This window comes from Thamnophis elegans, chromosome 3 (genome assembly GCF_009769535.1).
Source record: "Thamnophis elegans isolate rThaEle1 chromosome 3, rThaEle1.pri, whole genome shotgun sequence".
Taxonomy (NCBI): domain Eukaryota; kingdom Metazoa; phylum Chordata; class Lepidosauria; order Squamata; family Colubridae; genus Thamnophis; species Thamnophis elegans.
In genome coordinates this window covers 98,080,418-98,099,136 of record NC_045543.1, presented here as the reverse complement: position 1 = coordinate 98,099,136, position 18,719 = coordinate 98,080,418, and the positions used below count along the sequence as shown (strand labels likewise).

At 39.8% G+C, this 18,719-nt stretch overlaps 1 protein-coding gene across 5 annotated transcripts in view; it reads left to right on the top strand.

The window, feature by feature from the left end:
- The window catches only part of APC (APC regulator of WNT signaling pathway), a 92,435-nt gene that overhangs the window by 44,818 nt on the left and 28,898 nt on the right, over positions 1-18,719 (top strand). For 3 of the 5 annotated variants that reach the window (XM_032212634.1, XM_032212631.1, XM_032212632.1), the window contains exons 4-9: positions 3,152-3,236; positions 6,219-6,420; positions 7,745-7,853; positions 8,173-8,286; positions 13,063-13,146; positions 18,157-18,261. In XM_032212634.1, the coding sequence (XP_032068525.1) occupies positions 3,152-3,236; positions 6,219-6,420; positions 7,745-7,853; positions 8,173-8,286; positions 13,063-13,146; positions 18,157-18,261 (699 nt within the window). The remainder of the gene's footprint in view (positions 1-3,151; positions 3,237-6,218; positions 6,421-7,744; positions 7,854-8,172; positions 8,287-13,062; positions 13,147-18,156; positions 18,262-18,719) is intronic. The other 2 variants (XM_032212635.1, XM_032212636.1) reach the window with 2 other exon arrangements.

The following is an 18,719-nucleotide window of genomic DNA, read 5'->3' as shown; positions in this document are numbered from 1 at the left end:
TCCTTTGTGCCTTTATGGTTAATCATCCTTTTCTGTTTCCGTTGCTGAAATTAATATAGGAAGCAGTCGGTGTTAGTGGGGGGGCAGAGATCGTCCCCTAGGCCCCTAACATATGGGGTGCCTCAGGGTTCGGTCTTATCCCCCCTACTATTCAACATCTACATGAAACCGCTGGGAGAGATCATCCGAAGGCACGGGATAAGATACCATCAATATGCGGACGATACCCAGTTGTATCTGTCCGCCCCGTGCCAACTCAATGAAGCGGCAGACGTGATGAACCGAGGCCTTGAGGCCGTTATGGACTGGATGAGGGCTAACAAGCTTGTACTCAACCCAGAAAAGACCGAGTGGCTGTTGTGCTTCCCTCCCAAAGATTCGACCAATATTCCATCACTCAGGCTGGGGGGTCAAATTTTACACCCCTCAGAGAGGGTTCGCAACTTGGGAGTCCTCCTGTATCCACAGCTATCTTTTGACCACCACCTGACGGCTGTGACCAGGGGGGCATTCGCCCAGGTTCGCCTGGTGCGCCAGTTGCGACCCTACCTGAATCGGGAGGCTCTCACAACAGTCACTCGGGCCCTTGTGACCTCTAGGCTGGAATACTGCAATGTGCTCTACATGGGGCTGCCCTTGAAGAGCATCCGGCGACTTCAGCTAGTCCAGAACGCGGCCGCGCGAGTGATTGTGGGTGCACCTCGGTTCACCCACATAACACCTATCCTCCGCGAGCTGCGCTGGCTACCTGTCGATCTCCGGATGCGCTTCAAGGTGCTACTAGTCACCCATAAAGCCCTGCATGGTAGTGGATCTGCGTACCTGAGAGACCGCCTTCTGCCAATTACCTCCCTGCGACCAATTAGATCTCATAGATTGGGCCTCCTCCGAATTCCATCGGCCAGCCAGTGCCGGCTGGCAACTACAAGGAGGAGGGCCTTCTCAGTAGTAGCCCCGACCCTTTGGAACGAGCTCCCCGTGGAGATTCGTACCCTCTCCACCGTCCAGGCCTTCCGCACAGCCCTTAAGAACTGGCTAGCCCGTCAGGCCTGGGGACAAAGATAGCCGCCCCTCCCGAATGATGAATGAATGTTGCTTATTATTTTTTATTATATGTGTCTATGTCATTGTTTGTATTCCCCCTTCCTGATTTTTATGTGAGCCGCCCTGAGTCCCCTCAGGGAAAAGGGCGGCCTATAAATGTTAATAAACATTCCAAACATTCCAAACATATAAATCAAATTATAAGGCCCTAAATTGGGCACAACAAGCATAGAAAAGAGACATCCAAAACTTAGTCCAGAAAATCCCAGACCCACTTAATTTCATGATATAACTGTCAAATCTTACTGTTCCAATAAAAATAGACCTTGCCCTTCCCCAATTTTTCTAAATATCCTCCTCCAATTGACAACAGATTGCCTAACTTTGGTTTTGGTTGTCACAGACACACCATTTGTATCCATATGGATGGTGAGGTGATGGGGAGGAGGAATTCAGCCAGCGGAAGTGACAGAAACTATTCAGAGTCAATTTTTCTGCCCTTCTCTTTATCAGGGGCATCTGTCATTCTTGATTTTGCCTGCCATTCCTTGCTTCCTTAGAGTTTCAAGTACTCATTTAACATAACCCTTTTAATTTTAAAAACACAGAAATAAGAACTGAGCAATCGATATAAGGACCTATTATAACTACACTATAATCTCCATCTCACCTTTCTTTATTCTGAAGTTGACAAGAAGGCAGAAGGTGGTTTGGTAACTGAAAGACAAACATATCCCAAATTTCTTAGTCATGTAGTATTGAATCATAAGCTTTGCTCTGTAACAAGAAAAGATTAGGGTTTTTTAAAATCACTGCTTAGTTCTGTGGTGATTTTCTGAATTTTTATTTCTGTTCTGCAAGAGTTAACAGGATATACTCTTGTCTTACTTGAACCATTTATTAAGCAATTTCACCCCAAATTTCCAGATTTGAAATATTGGCAGCAAAACGCTGTTTCAATAGAAGATAATACTGGGTATCCACATGAGATAAATATTAATAGCCAAGCAAACTTTATAGAAAAATTATTGCATGGATGTAATTCAATTTTTGAAATGATCCCATTGGTTCCCTACTTAATTGACCAGGTGTTCAGCATCAGGAATGAGACATCAGATTTGAAATATGTGCTTTGGACTTTAAATCTGCTAATCATATGCATAACAGGAAGAGAACACAGTGCATATATAAAGAAATTAAAATGTATGTCAACATGCAGTATATTATCACAGCTTACTTTTACTTACTAATAGTGCATCATTTAGGGATGTGTGTAGGGCTGCCTCTTCATAAAGGTCCCAAAATAGTTTTTGATCACTAAGCAGCTGTGCTTTTTTGAAACATCTTTTCTAAAATTAAGGTACCCATAGGAATTGAATGGTCTATGATACAAGGAATGTTGATTGATAGCTGCATCTTATGTGGACAAAACAGAATGAAGAATTTTATGAATTCATATTTTTAAATATTTTTAAAAGCACCAAAAAAGGTTATGCTCAGTGCCTTCAACATCCTATGACATAATCAAAATGTTAACTAAAACTGGTGAGGGGAATCGAATAGCTGGCCATCTTGAAGTCCTGTTATCATATGTTAACATAGACATGAAGGAGACATGTGTTCATGTCATAAATTAAAACATCAAGTTAAAATCCAAACTATAATTCCAAATCTAAGCGCTCCCATTACTGTCTGCTTTTTCTATTATATTTTAATTAGCAATTGAGTACAATGATTTTAATTTTAACACATCAATAGAATTTCATAATATTTTTTATTGAAATGCACACAAATTCATCTGTTTTCATTCTAAAAGCATAATGCTTATTCTAATGTACACACTACAAGTTGTAAAAGTATTAAGATATCATATATACATTTCTTGAAAAAAATATCAATCTGTACTTAAAAATAAATAATAGCTATTGGGAATTAAAGATGTGCAGCATTTTCAATTATCTAATTCCGCATTCTAAATAAAATAATTCTGTACATATTCTTACCTAATTCAAAAGATGTATTTGAAAGTGGGTACACTACAAAATAGTAACCTTTATATTTCATTCTTGCTTAATTTTTTTAAATAATACCATTCCTTATATTCCAGGAGGTATTGAAGCAATTGCAAGGAAGTATTGAAGATGAAGCAATGGCTTCATCTGGTCAGATTGATTTGCTGGAACGTCTTAAAGGTAAATGGAAGAAGGCTACACCAGTTAGCAAAGCATATATTTTCCATGAATTCTTTCTGCCAGGGTGAACATTGTGAGCCAGAGATATATTCCCTCCCCCCCCCCCAAAAAAAAAGTTTCTCAAATTATCACTCAAATATGAAAACACTGCCAATTTCACTTTCATACTTACAAAGTTTATGTGTTTAGACATATTTAATACTGAATAGATTCCCATTCTTGCAACTTGAAAACATTTTTCACAATCTTTTGTGAGATTCCTAATAAAATACTATTTAGTAGAAGGGAAAAGAGCTGAATAATTCTAATCCTAATTGACACTAATTTTAATTTAGTAGGAAAATATTATGTCTTTAGGAAGTATTGCTATATTTCCCAAAAATAAGACCCAGTCTTATTTTCTTTGGGGCTTGAAAATAAGCACGCAGGTTTATTTTCAGGGAGGTCTCTTTTTTTTAAGGACAGGAGGCAGTGAGTGCAGGGGGGCCGAAGGGAATGGGAGCACAGCTACTGCGGGCCCTGCCCTCTCCGTCCCACTGTCTGCTTGCCTGCAGCTGCAATGGGCCAAGCTCTTGGCAACCCCTGGCCTGCATCCGCCCTTCCTGCTGGCCCAGGTGCTGCTGGGATACTTTTCAGCTGTGGCAGGTGCCGTGCTGGCTACCAAATGGCTGCCCATGCTGCTGCTAGCCTCACAGGGACTCTTCGCTCTCCTGGCAGGGCAGGTGGAGGCCAGGGCATGCTGAGATCTTGGCCTCAATTGAGGTCGAGGGCAAGCAGACAGTGGGATGAAGAGACCAGGTAGCTGCCCAAACACTTTTCACCCAGAGGGAAATGAAGCTTTGTCTGCTTGCAAAGGGGATGCTTTGAAACAGAACGATTAGCTCCATTTCAAAGCATCCCCTTTGCAAGCAGACAAAGCTTCATCTCCCTCTGGGCGAAAAGTGCACAGCAGAGCCAGGCAGAGGCAATCCCAACACACTGCTCACTCTGTCCCACCATCTCTTGGCTTGCCTATGGCTGTGCTGAGCAAACATCTGCATGGGGCATCAGTATCACCTGCCTACCCCATGCCTCTGCCTCTACCTGCTATCATGAGCCTCCTCTGAGTCAGGCAGCCACACAGCACGTCTGGATCACCTGTCTTCTCTCCCCGCCTCTGCCACCAGGCTCAGACTTATTGGTATTTGCACTGTGCCAATGGCCAGCAGGCTTTGGCTGCTGTCTGACATCAATGGGGGCCCCCTCAATTGCTGCCTCTTGTGCTGGCCATGCCCTTTCCCCTGGGCTTATTTTTGGGGTAGGACTTATATTAAGCCCACCCCCAAAAAATCAGGTTAGGGCTTGTTTTCAGGGTGGGTCTTATTTTCAGGTATAAGATTTATTGCCTACTTTTATCTTTATATTTGGAGGAAAAATTCACCAAACTACTGACAAACTGGAACAAATAGATAAATTGATATATTTTGATAGAATATTTACTAAAGACGGAGAAATGGTTGGAGAAATTTTAAGAGATAAAAATACTAGTAAAAAAGGTAGTGGTAATATTATCTTTACAGTGTTCTTATGTGATTTCTGTTTCAATAATCTGTCAAAGTTTATAAAAAAGAATAAAAAGAATTGCAAAGAAGGGTAGTGGTAGTGTGAAGAAAGGTGACTGTGTGGGGAATGAATTCTTGTTAAGAATATTTGCAATACAAATGGGTACCTAGAAAGAAATAATAAAAGAATAAAAAAGAGGGCCAAGAATGGTGCTGAATGAAAAAATGTGTGTTCAAATTACAGAATGGTTGAGAGAAAGATGAATATTGAAGTGTTTAAAGAAAAAAAGCAGTGTATAACTTCGCCAGTGCCTGGAAATGGTAGGATTGTTTTCAAAGACAGGAAGGCATAGAAAGATAATGCTGGGGCAAACTAGATTTTATTTATTTTCCTTTTATTTTCTCTTACTGCATTCCTTGAGGGTTTGTTGTTGTTTATTTCTTACAGGTAATCCTCAAAGTATGACCGGTTGCTTAGCGACTGTTAATAGCAGATCCCCCAAAACTACTTTACAAATCAGTCCCAAAGTTATAGATGCCAGCACTCCCCCATAGTCATTCACCCTTATAGCCAACCTCATGCATACTGCAGTGTTCCCTTGCCTATCTCCCGCATCTTTGCAGACCTTGGGCCCCCACCCCCTTCTTATTTATCTTTCAAAGATCTGAAGAGTGGTTAAGAAAGGAGAACAGACCACTCCATTGATTTGTTGCTTGGTAAAATCCTTGTGGAGACTGCCATTTTCCGAGTAGTTGCATTGAATTGTGGCCACACGGAAACTGGCGGGTGTTTCAGGATCATGTTGTGTAGTTCAACAATGGAATAGTTTTCCACAGCATTCTGCAGCTGCATTCTGCATTGAATTGTGGGCAGTAAAATAATGTTGCCATTTCATTGTGCCACACAGCCCAGCAGTGGAGTGGCCTGTCCTCCTTTTCTAACCCAAGCTCCAGAGATCATTGAAAGGTAAATGCTCATTGGTTCATGCGGGATGAGGAAGAGAGTGGGGCCCAGTGGATGGAAAGCAGGCCCAAGGCCTGTGGGGACCCCATTGAGCAAGTAGCAGAGCACAGGATGCCCCAGGGGTTGGTGGAGGCCTTGAGTGATCTTGGGCAGGGCCTATGCGCTTTCTAGGATCTCCCTCTGAGGTTCGTGAGGCACCTCCGATTAATAACCCATGCATTTGTTTAACAATCACATTAGGAAAGCAGGAATGAGGGCTTGTGAGTGACAAGATCACGTGGGCTCTTGACCTAATGGCTGTCACAATTTCCTACCATAATGGGCATGCTCAATTATGTTTGTGAGTCAAGAACTACCTATATTCTTTTTCTGCCTTTTGAGTAACATTGCTTACCTGAACAGGGAATGGCATAATTTTAAAAAATCATATAAGACTTTTTTCTTGTTAACTCAATAGTTTTCTTTGTTTCTGCTCAGAACTGAATTTGGATAGCAATAACTTCCCTGGAGTGAAGCTAAGGCCAAAGATATCCATGCGTTCATACGGAAGCAGAGAAGGATCAGTTTCCAGTCGATCAGGTGAATGCAGCCCTGTTCCCATGGGATCATTTCCCAGAAGAGGTTTTATGAATGGAAGTAGAGAAAGCACTGGTTATCTAGAAGAACTAGAGAAAGAAAGGTAATTTTAAATTTCAGATATATGTTTTATATCAATCTGAAACTTTAAATTAGTTGTATCCCTCCCTCCCTTCCTTCTTTCCTTCCTTCCTTCCTCCGGAATGGGTAGACCACACAAAAATATTTATATCTGTCTGGCATGTTGAAGAAATCTTATTTATAATTTTCCCAAGTTTGAAAATGTATGTTTCAAGTTATATTAGTGAAGCTTCTCGTATAAATAGAGTTCATCTAAGTTGGATGCTGTGAATTTGATGCGGAGCTAATTGTGCTTCTGTGCACAATTACACAATTTTCTGAGGCTCCAGAAGCCTGCAAGATTAAGGCTTTGGGGTGATTTCCAGAGGTTCTGGAGAAAAGGAGAGGTTGGAAGAGAGGAAATCCAGAGGGCTTTTGTCCGGGGTGGGGTGGGGTGGGAAATGACACACCAGCAGAGTCAATGTAGGCATTTTCTGGATTTTTCACATGCTGAATAAGTATGAATATTATGTACTGTTGAAATTCTGAGCAGCTGTGAAACATCTTTTATCTTCCACTTGAAAGATAACAAGTTATTAAACTGTAGATCGGGGGTGTCAAACTCAAGGCCTGGGGTGCTTAAATCTGGCCCACAGGGCTGCCCTGGAAACAGCAAAGGACCAGCCCACAGAGCCTCTGCCAGAGAAAAAAGAGCTTGGAAGACCACATGTGGCCCTCCCGAACTCCATTTTCACTGGCAGAGGGTTGCCTGCAGCCATTGCAGCTGAAATGGAGTTCAAGAGCCCATTTTTGCTGACAGAGTGCTTGGGCCACCACAGGGCCCCTCAACACGAGTGACATCAAGCTGGCCACGGCCACCCTGGCCACACTCACCCCTGCCTCTCATGGTTAGACACAACCCTGATGCGGCCATCAATGAAATCGAGTTTGGCACCCCTGCTGTAGATAAAAAGACAGTATGAAAATGTAGAATTCAAGGTAGCCTTTTCTAATTTTCAAATTTGTATTCCCTAACTACATATTTGATATTGTTAAGGTAACAAATCCGAATGTATCAATCCAAATAAATCTACAGCACTATCAAGAGAACCTCAAATCAAGGTAGTACAAGATGAGGCAAGATTCAGTTGAGAATGGGGTAAGGAAAACTGATACAATATTGGATCTGGATTGAAGTGAGGCTACATTTAAATCTGTATTCTGCACTATGAACCTCACTGGCTCATCTTAGAGAAGCTCATGGATGATTATGAAAATGAAAAATGATTCACTTGTATAAGTATTACCTGCTATATATTAGCTAATGTAGAATAATAAATGATAAATACTTGTTTCTTCATCTCTAGGTCTCTTTTGCTTGCTGAGCTTGAAAAGGAAGAAAAAGAAAAAGACTGGTATTATGCTCAGCTTCAGAATTTGACTAAAAGGATAGATAGTCTTCCTCTTACTGAAAATGTAAGTGGTAACAGCTATACACACACAAAAGTATTATTTAAATCAAAATATACCAGTTGAAATATGTCATTGTTTCAGATTTTTTTAGCACAAGACTAAAGTCTACAGAAATATATTGGGAATACTTTTTAAAAAAAAAACTTCATATGTTTATAGATTTTTCTCAGTCTTTCTCTATCTGTGTGCCATATTGGAAAAATGACATTAATTAACTTTAACTTTTATAAACATTAGACTCACATAATTAAATTTCTTCAGTTTATCTTCAGAATATTAGCATTATTCTTAATTGGGATTATTGTATTTCCTATGTTTTTAGTTTTCATTGCAGACTGACATGAATAGAAGGCAATTGGAATATGAGGCAAGACAGATCAGAGCTGCCATGGAAGAACAACTTGGTACATGTCAGGACATGGAGAAGAGAGCACAGGTAATCTCTTCTCCACATCAATTCAGTAACAATTTAGCAACAATTCAAAGATGTACCTGTTTTTTGTGTATTTAAAGCTGCTTGAGAAAGTGCCTTTGTTTTCAAATGATATGTTTAATAATTATGCAGTAAACCTAACAATTATCCTTAAAACAACTGAGAACAGAAACAGTGGTATTGAATATAATGTAACACAATATTGACATAGTATGAACTGACTGCACAGTTTCACTCAAAGAAAAGTAAAATACATTGCTTATTTTTCTTTATGCATCTGCTTCCAAAGTTTCACAATCTTTCTCTGCTTAGTGCTTTTGTCTATCTGTTCCTTTCAATTCCTTTTCTCACTCTTCTTACCAAAGAGGGATAAACCAGGAGACATATGTACAGTAAGAGAGATCAAGGAGCCACTGGATTTCTTAGTTTACTTGCTTATTTTTTTTCATACGGAAGAATGACAGGATTGACCCAAAAATGAGTCTATGGAATCTATAGTCAGAGTGAACATTAGTCCTTCTTTTTGGGGAAAGGTGAAGTCTCAAAAAGGATCCTGAATTTTATTATCCTGTATCTAAAAGGTGTGATAAGAGTTGAGGTCAATTGTTTTTAACTAATGAAAAGGCATTATAGACTCAAATATAAAATAGTATAGATACTACACAATGTAGTATCAGTAATCTTTCAGCAATAAAAAATAAAGGAGGATATTATTAGACTCATCTGCCAAATGATTCTAAGCAGATTCCTATGCTCAGGGAAAAAAAAAGAATGACAATCTTATTAGACAATTTGAAACAGGTCATTTTTAAGGATATTTTTGAATCACCCGTAGTTTGCTTCACATGGATTGTAAAAGAACATTGGACAATAAAAGGACTGCAGATGAACTTAAGATCTGAACTAATCTAATATGTAGTACATATTGTTATTATTTAGCTAACAAGAAAAACTCCAAGAAGACCTAATAAAGATTAAGGATGTTATGGCTGTTCTATAATCTAATATATCTTTATTTCGCAATATGCCCCTGTAGTCCTTCAGCAAATGGTTGTTTTTATCAAGAAATGAAGGGACAGATTTGCTGATCTTTACACACACACACACACACACCTCCAGCTAGGTGCTGAAACTGAACTCTTCATCTCTGTCCTCCAATCCTGATCCATTAATCATTTAATTTGCTAAATTTACTGCATACCTGGAAAGAAGGTGACAAAATCTGTACGTTACTTACCTTGATGAGTCACTGCCAAGCTGAAAAGTAGAGGAAAGGAAGCAAGGAAGCAAAGAAACGCTTCCTGCACTTTGTTTGCCTTGAGGTGCTGGAGAAAAAGTTCATCTCTTAAAAAAAAATTCTAAAGCACAAATGTGGGCACCAAAGGACAGCAGAGGCTGAGTTTTCAAGGGAATCAGACAGGCAGCAAAAATCTTGGAAACTTTTGGAAAAAAAAGGGTCATTAAGCAAAGCTGTCTCACTTAACAGTTGTCATCACTTGCCTCCATAATGGGCAGGCTCCATTACAGATCAAGCACTGCTTGTTTATCTTCAACACATTTTCCTCCTTCCTGTTTCTGCTAGAAGGACCATATGGTAGAGAATACTTTATGTTATATCAATTAATTTTATAAATGGACAGTTTTAATCAGCAGTTACAATTCAATGACATGTTATTTAATTCTTGTCATATTTTTGTCCTTTTTGGGGAAAAACATTTGTAGGATTAGTTTTAGCTGGTAATAAGAGACCTTAAGTTATATTGTAGGAAGAGAACATTTGAACATTGATCTAATTTTTAAAAGGTGTTTTCCTAATGGAGGTGTTTTTCCTCCTCTCTTGCCCTCCTGGTTGTCTGGAAGATTGTCTTAATTCAGAATTATCTTCCTTTCTATATATACCGTATTTATCGGCGTATAACACGCAGTTTTAAAACTAAAATTGCAAGCTTAAACCCTGCCTGCGTGTTATACGCCGATACTGCGTGTTATACGCCGGGTCCCAAACTGCCTGCTCCAGCCGTTTCACCTTGCGCAGCGAATTTGACTGGGTCCCGGGGCTTCTGCCGGGCGGCAGAAGCCCGGGAAGGCGAAAGGAAGTTTTCTTCCCTACTGAAACGGACGCTGGCCGCAGGAGAGGGAGGCTGCTGCCAGCCGTTTCACCTTGAAGGTGAAACGGCCGGCAGCAGCCTCGCTCTCCATGGATACTTTGACCTTCCCACAGTTGCTTTTCTGAGCAACTGGGAGACAGAAGGGACGCAATCTCCTTTCATTCTCCCTCTGCCTTATTCACTCGTTCGGGCAGCAGAGAACGAAAGAAAATTGCATAGCCAAGGACAAAGGAGCCTGCAGCCTCCTTCATTCAAATGTTCAGGCAGCGGGGATGGGGGGGGGGGGGCTTTCTCGCATGCCTTCTTTCTCTGAAGCGCTGCAAACCTTGGGATTGTGTAGCAGCCAAAGATCGCCTGGTTAAAAAGGAGGAAGAGGAGGCTCCACTAGTCCGGAGCCCATCCGCGGTGGCAGGGATCCCCCACACACATACACACACACACAAGGAGGGAGGAGAGACAGAGAGAGAGACAGACACACACAGAGAATGACAAGAGAGACAGAGAGAGGGAGGGGGGGAGATAGAGGTAAAGAGCCACACAGAGAGTGAGAGACAAACAGATACAGGGAGAGGGAGGGGGAGAGGGAGGGAGTGTTTATGCACAGAAGGAAGATTTAAAACTTCGGAGTGAATCCGGGAAGAGGGAAGAGATGGAGGACTGACTTTTCACTCCGATTTCTGAGCCCCCAGCTGTTAGTGACGGAGAAGGACGAAGGAAGAGATTGCATTTTTGTTAGGCTGAAAGAGCTGTGGCGTTTTAAAGAAGTCCCGTTCTTTTTATTTAAGCACGAAAGGAAAAATCTCCAAAAAGCCCGGGGCTTGCAAAGCATCACGGTCTCAGAGAATGCAAATGAAGGTGCTTATCTCCCTGCCCGGCTCGGAGTCATGCTGAGTCCTATTCAGAGGGCGGAGGGACGCTGTGCTTTTTTTTGTTTGTTTGTTTATGTTCTCACAACCATGCAAAGGTGGGTTTTGTGCTACAAGGATCTTTCTTTCTTTCTTTCCCTGTCTGCGGTTCCTTGCAGTTGCTTCGGTTTAAAGCACCGTTTCTCATTCCTTGCAAAACTGGGGCAGGACTGCCTCTCCTTGCAGCAGGCTCGGTTGCAAAATGTTTCCCTGATTTGGTTTATAAGTTCGCAGCAAGGCAATCCAACAAATAGGAAAGTTTTAATAAGATTTTCTGACTTTATTTGGTCTCTGCTGCCAACCCCAACCCCTCCCAAGGAGAGAGTGGGAAGGAGAGGAAGGAAGGAGGGAGGGGGAAGGAAAAGAAGGGAGGGGGGAGAAGATGGAAGGAGAAAAGATGGAAAGAAGGAGGAAGATGGAAGAAGAAAGGAAGAAAAAGAAGAAGGGAGGGAGAAAAGAGGGAAGGAGGTGGGAAGAAAAGGGGAAGAGAGGGAAAGAGCAGAAAGACGAGGAGGATGAAGTTGATAGGCAAGAGGAAGGAGGAAGGAAGGAAGAAAGAAAAAGGGAGGGAGAGAGGAAAGAAGAAAAGATGGAACTAGAAAGGAAAGAAGGGAGGGAGGAAAGAGGAAGACAGGGAAAGAGCAGAAAGACAAAGGTGAAGGTAGATAGGCAGAAGGAAGGAAGAAATAGGAAGGAGGGAAGGTGAAAGGATGGAAGGAGGAAGGAACAGAAGCGAAGAGGAAGAGAGAAATGGAAAGAGCAGAAAGACAGAAAAGATAGATAGGTAAAAGAAAGGAAGTTGAAAGAATGGAAGGAGGAAGGAAGAGAAAAGGAGGAAGGGAGTGAGTGAGGAAAGAAGAGAGGATGGAAGGAGAAAGGAAGGAAGAGAAGAAAAGAGCAGAAGATGGATAAGGTGAAGATAGATAAGCAAGAGGAATGAAGGAAGAAGTGAGGTGTCTCGAGGAGGGGGAAAACATTTAGTGACCAACGTTACAATGGCATTGAAAAAAGTGACTGATTACCATTTTTTACACTTAACAACCATTTTCACACTTAGCGACACTTTCACACTTATTCTAGAGTGGAATAAATACATGTGTGATGAAACTCAACATGAAGTTACAAATTCTGGGCGAATGAAAAGACCTAGCATTTCAAAAGTGTGTCAGTGGGTGAAAACATCATGGGACGCAGTCAAAGAAGATATTGTTATCAACTCTTTTAAGAAATGTGGCATAAGCAATGCTTTGGATGGGGAAGAAGACGAACTGATCTATGAAGACAGTGAAAGCAGTGAAAGCAGTGCTCAGTTTGATTTTGAGGATACAAGTGAAGATGAGGAAGAGGTTTTTGGTTTTCCAAAAAGCAGTGATTCTGATTAAGTTTTTTTGCTCAAAGAGGTGTTTTTTCATTTCATATTTGCCTTTTAAGAGGAGTTAATGTTATAATTCATGTTCTAATGTTATAAATTTTAATCCAACATTAAGTTCCGAGCTTCCAAGTCATTTATTTTTAATGAAAAAAATTTTTACTCAAATTTTTGTGTTAAAATGGGGGGTGCGTGTTATACGCCGGTGCGTGTTATACGCCGATAAATACGGTAGTAATATATTCACTTCAAAGCAAGATAGGTAGCAAACAAATTTAATTAATAAATATTCTGAGTCAAGCTTTACACCGTAGGAAACTTTTACATTGTCAGTTTCATATCTAATTTTTAAAGTGGAAATAATAAGTAATAGTTCTTAAACTTCATATTGTTTCAGGTGCGAGTAGCTAGAATTCAACAAATTGAGAAAGATATTCTGCGTATAAGACAGCTATTGCAATCCCAGGTTGCTGAGCCAGAGGTTAGTGTTAGTTTTTTTTTGCTGTTTATTCAGACATCAATGGAATTAAAACAAATAATCAGAATTAACAGAATTTTGAGCATGTTCAATAGAAATAATTAGTAACCTATGCTGGTCTTTTAGCTCTGGCTAAACTGCAGCTGAGTCATATTGAATTATGATGGTGTCAAAATGCCTCATCTTGAGCTCAAAATAATCCAGTTTTGAATTTGAACTGATATTGTTTTGTCTATCTTAAAAATGTTCTAAGTGCAAAACTGCCCCATATCAGACTTTTTAAACATTTGTTTTGAGCTCAAAAGATAAACAATTGAAATATGTTTTGGGTTTGAAATGTTTTGCATACCAGTATTATATTGTTTCAATCATACAAGATATTTATTTAAAATGTGTGTGTCCTATTTTTTCTTTAATATGTTATATAAAGTGCAACTAATAGCATGATCAATCACATAAAGCATCAATAGCATCAATATTAAAAAGTTGCCTCTGACTTAAAACAACATACAGACGTCCCAGTTGTAGTAATTAGGCTAGAATGCATATCTCATTCTGGATATTTTTAAAAATCACCAATATCAACACTTAGTTGATGACTAGTACAGCAGATATATGTAGCTTCCAGCTAATGCTCCATGCCCTGTATTAACAACAGTTTAAAATCCTGATTTTATTTTTAAGGCCATACATGGCTTGGCTCTGAATTATTCCTCAGGGTTGTGGATTTTCTGGTAGAACCTGCTAGTGAACTCCCACTGCGGAGGGTTATTTGTCGAGTAATAAATGTAATAAATAAATACTTACAATATATTACGGGCAGGAAGTACACAAGTTTATAATTGTTGAGATTTCATTGTAAAATTTTGCACAAAGAATTGTACTTCTATGTAGAAGTCATTCCTTTTAAAGTTATATTTTTGGGCTCAGATTAAAATTAATAGACAACAGTAAAACTTTCATGGCATTTCATTCCTTTGAAACCAGGTATTGTCTGCTTTAAAAATGAAGGACCCATTTTGTTTTAGTAGTTCTAGATTCTACCTAGGAAAAGAACAAAAATGAGAAGGAATAACAGCATTATATGAGTGGTGTTAGGTTTATCATTTTGGGATGATAGTAGTAAGATATTTATTAGAAAAATAATTTTAAAAGGAAGTATACTATTTTTGGCCCAATAAATCTGATTTTACCAAGGATAGGAGTTGTAATTCCATACAATTACTGAATCCATTATTGACTACAGTTTAAAATTCAGGGAAATCCTGGGTTCTTAAAACTTTTATCTGCAGAATATAATAAGTGATAATGTCTGATTTTAGTAGAGAAAAAATAAATATTAGTATTGGAAGAAACCAATGTTATTAAACAGTAAGGAATATTCTTTTATGATGAACCAAGCAGAACAGCAATGAGATGTTTTTAAAAGCACCAGGATAGCTGTAACTATCTTTGATAAATTCAACACTAAATCACAGTTGACTCGTGTACCATCTTCTGTTCAAATGTGTATACACTTCAAATGTAAGTCCAAATGTGTATACGCTTCAAGAGTAGATAACAGCTTGTCTTAAAGCTGTGTATGTGGTAATTCCTAACCTAATTAATACACCAGAATAGAGCCAAAGGGAGGGAAAAAAGAAGTAGAAAGTAAGAACAAAAGGGAAGGGAGGAAAAGGAGGGGGAAGGAAGAGAGAAAAGCAGATCCCCATAAGAAGATCAGATGTCTACAATACTCAGGTATCAGCATGTGGAAGCCCTCAAAGCCAATGACACTTGAATTACCTTAAAGCAATCAGGCCTATGTTGGTTTTTGTACTCTTCATGTTCAGTCCTTGGAGTTCCTCAGAAAGGAGCTGTAACATGCTGCCAACCACACAATAGTAAGGCAACCTGTTCTGACCCCCCTCCGTCCGATGAGTAACGCCGACACAAGCTTACTGTTAGCCACGCTTTATTCACAGTAATTACTCACAGACAAGATGTTGGCAGCAACCTAGACTCCCACAGATAAGAGATACAATACACACAAAAGCTTCTCCAGCTTGGTATAAACGGTTGTGTCCTGCAAAAGCTCTCCTCCCAAAGTCTCTTCTTATATATTCTCTTGGGAGGAGCCAAACCACAACCACCTGGGCTTGCTTATCTCTTATGAGTCTGTCTCCGTAATTGCTGCCTCTGTTTCTCCTCCCTTCTCTGCCTGTCATCAGGGACAAACTCCCTTTGATCTTCACCACTGCTCCATGCCTCAGGCGCCTCCTGGTGGCCAACCAGCCTCTCTGATCCCTGCTCAGAGTCTGAACCCTGCCCAGGGTCCTCCACATCTTCCAGAGCCAACTCATAGGGTCCCTCGCTATCGGAGTCTATCGGCAGCTCCAATGGCTCCTGCTGGGCCCCAACAACAACCATATGAAGTATAAACTTTTTAGTAGTCACTGGATGGAAGCATCTAATAGATAGTACAACTTCTTTGCTATCATCCAGTGATTCCTGTTTTTGCAGTCCCTGTATGCTGCAGAGTTGTTGGAGAAGTGAACAGAACTGCCCTACAGGTTGAAATATTAACTGAGCATATTTGCTTTCACCCTATGTAACATGCAGTAAAAATAAAAGACCAATATAAGAATATAAGTAGTTTAAGAGGAGAACCTGGGTGTTTGTAGGAACAGACATTATGAAAACTAAACGAATTATTCACAAAATTTTAAAGAGGAAAAGATTTAAATACCTTTCTGCATCTATCAAAATAAGAAAAGATGGATGGATAAGTATGTGGACAAAGGGCCTCATAACAGTCAGTGTGAGCCTTTCCTTCCTTTTTACTTTTTCGTGAGATTTTGGTGCAACCAAATTAGCAGGACTGCATTTCTGCTCCAGGTTTATCCAAGGATAAACTTTTTTTTTTTTTTTTGGAAGCAGATGTTTTGGGAGGAGATTCTGGTTATTGTTCACCAGGGAGGAAGAAAGGGAAATTATGAAAAAGGCAGGAATACTAAAACTGGACTGAACAAAATACTACTGTGGTGATCAGGGATGGTATTCATTTACTTTCCCTTCTGGTTCGCAAATGCTTCACTTGCACGCGCCCTGTCCATGCACTCGCCCCGTCCGCACATGTACTCAGCCTTACACCCATGCGTTTTGGCTTGAAAATGTGCCTGAATAGGGCAGCATAGAGCCGGTGCCGGTGCATGGGCCCACCGCGATTTCCACTACCAGTTTGGGTGAAATACCACCTCTGGTGGTTATACTTAATGGGCCAGAGAAAGGATACAGCATTTGGTTGATGATTGCTGGCACTGAAGAACAACACAACTGCAAAAGTTAGAATCCAGCAATAGAATAAGAGCTAGAAACAACAATCAAGCCCAGCAGCTTTCCTTCCTCCCAGCAAGACACTGCAAACACACACACACAAAACACACTCCACAATGGCAACTTCAGCCAGAGACTTGGCTAAAAAATTTGGAAAATGCCAGCCAGCAACCAGGTCACCCAAATCTGAGATGACTAGGAGTTAGGATGAGGTGAAGAGAACAGTTGCATTCCATGGCAGGAACAGCAACCAAGGACAGAAGGTTAACTAAAATCTAAGAAAGTATTGGCAATTCAAAGACATGGAAATAAGGTGTAACTATTGGAGTAAGCATACATTCTCTCTCTCTTCCCCACCCCACCACCCCCAATAAATCCCTGCATCAAAAGAAGATAAAATTCACTTACCTGTGGTCAGTCTACCATTTTCCCTACAGAATATATAACTGAGTACAGACTTGAAACAAGATAAGACAAGAAAATGGCAATAATGGCAATAATAACAAAAAAAGGAGTTGGGGAAGGAAAGTAGAGACCTTTAAAGGAAGATAGATGAAATTACAGGAAAACCTGCAGGAATACTCAAGAATAAACATAAAAGTGATCTTATAGATGCAAATAAGGTTTAAAAGGAGATGGAATGATTACTAAAATCTTTTAGAAATAGGGTCATAACATGAGAGAATCATTTGTGATAGAAGATCCTTCAAAGCAACCACAACCAGGATCAGCAATTTGATCAAGTGAGACATCGCATGACCATGACTGCACTTAGGATTTTACTTCAGCTTTTCCTTTTTCCCAAACTCCTTGGAATGCTCACCCCAGCCCTGGGACAATTAACAAGAAGGGAATTAATGTTGTGTTTATTTTCATTGGAGGGAATGGGATTACAAGAGAGTAAGCAGGAAGACAATGTGGCATACACATCGAAAGGATTGTGCATGCATCATTTGCTTAGCATGCTTGGGGCTGGAGAGCTTTTAAAATCCTGTATTATAGAGATGTCCCCATAAAATATGCATAAATAGCTCTGAGCAGTAATAGGTTCTATATGTTATTCTACATTTCAGTCAGGTTTTTAAAAAAATAATGTTGCTTTTATAAATAAAGAAGCTATAAACTCTTTATTTATAAATTTAGTGAGCTTTTTTTTCCAGGGGAAAATTGATAGTTTTGCATGTCTAATTGGAAGCTAAAGTAGGGACAATCTATTTTTGCTGTTAAAATGGATGCTTCAATATAGGTCATCCTATAACTGAAGCATTAAAAAATGCTTTTTAAACTGAAGTTCTGTGTACATTTTCATGACAATATTTATTTGTATTATATTTATTGCTTTAGTTGTAGCCTCCAGTAAATGCGTAGATCATGTGACAAAGCAGCTTGTTCTAATTCTGTTACATTTCTGAAAGTGATGTGAGCACAGCTGGTGGAAGATGGTGTCTTGTGTCTCACAGCAGATCCTTTGTCTTCTAGAGCTATAATCCTCAGAGGACATGCTTCACTTTCATTCTGCAGTTTTGCTTAGGCAGCCAGTCTCGAGAGCTAATTATTGAGACTGGGGATTATAAAATGCAAAGTGCACTTTGGTGGCATGTAAAACTACTGCATTGATTTGTTCAGTTTTTAGAAGATTTTGCATGATGAAGTGTATTTGATCTCTATGCATAATGCCAGAAATTCTTGCATTAACAGAGAACAACTCCAAGCAAGCATGGTGCAAGTTCGCATGAATCTGAAAGGCAAAATGAATGTCAAGGAGCAGCTGAAATCATTGTGGCAACTGCTGGCAGTAGCCAGGTAAGGCTATACATCGTGCTTAAAAATGTGGTGGTCTTGTAGGTTAGAGGTAGTAATTCTGTAATAGCAACTGTACCTGCATGGATTATTTCATTTTTGTTAAACCAGAAAGCTAGCGTGCCACTGGAAGAGATGAGCTCTCATTAATCTGCTACAGAAGATTTTTTTTTTCTAAACTGAAATATTTTAACATTTCACATTGTGATAGTATAATTCTTGTTCAAAGAGATGTTATGCATACATTGGAAGGAAAAGGAATAAATGTATCTTTCAATTTGGCTTGTCATTTGTAATATGAATATGTGAGTCAAAGGAATATTATTTTCGATTGTGGAATGATTTTGAAATAGATTTGTTTTTCTCAAAAAGTGGAATTTTGTAAACCAAATAATTATATCATTCTGGGGGATTGTTGAAAGGGGATATATTTTTTAAAAATGTGTTCTGTGTTATACAGT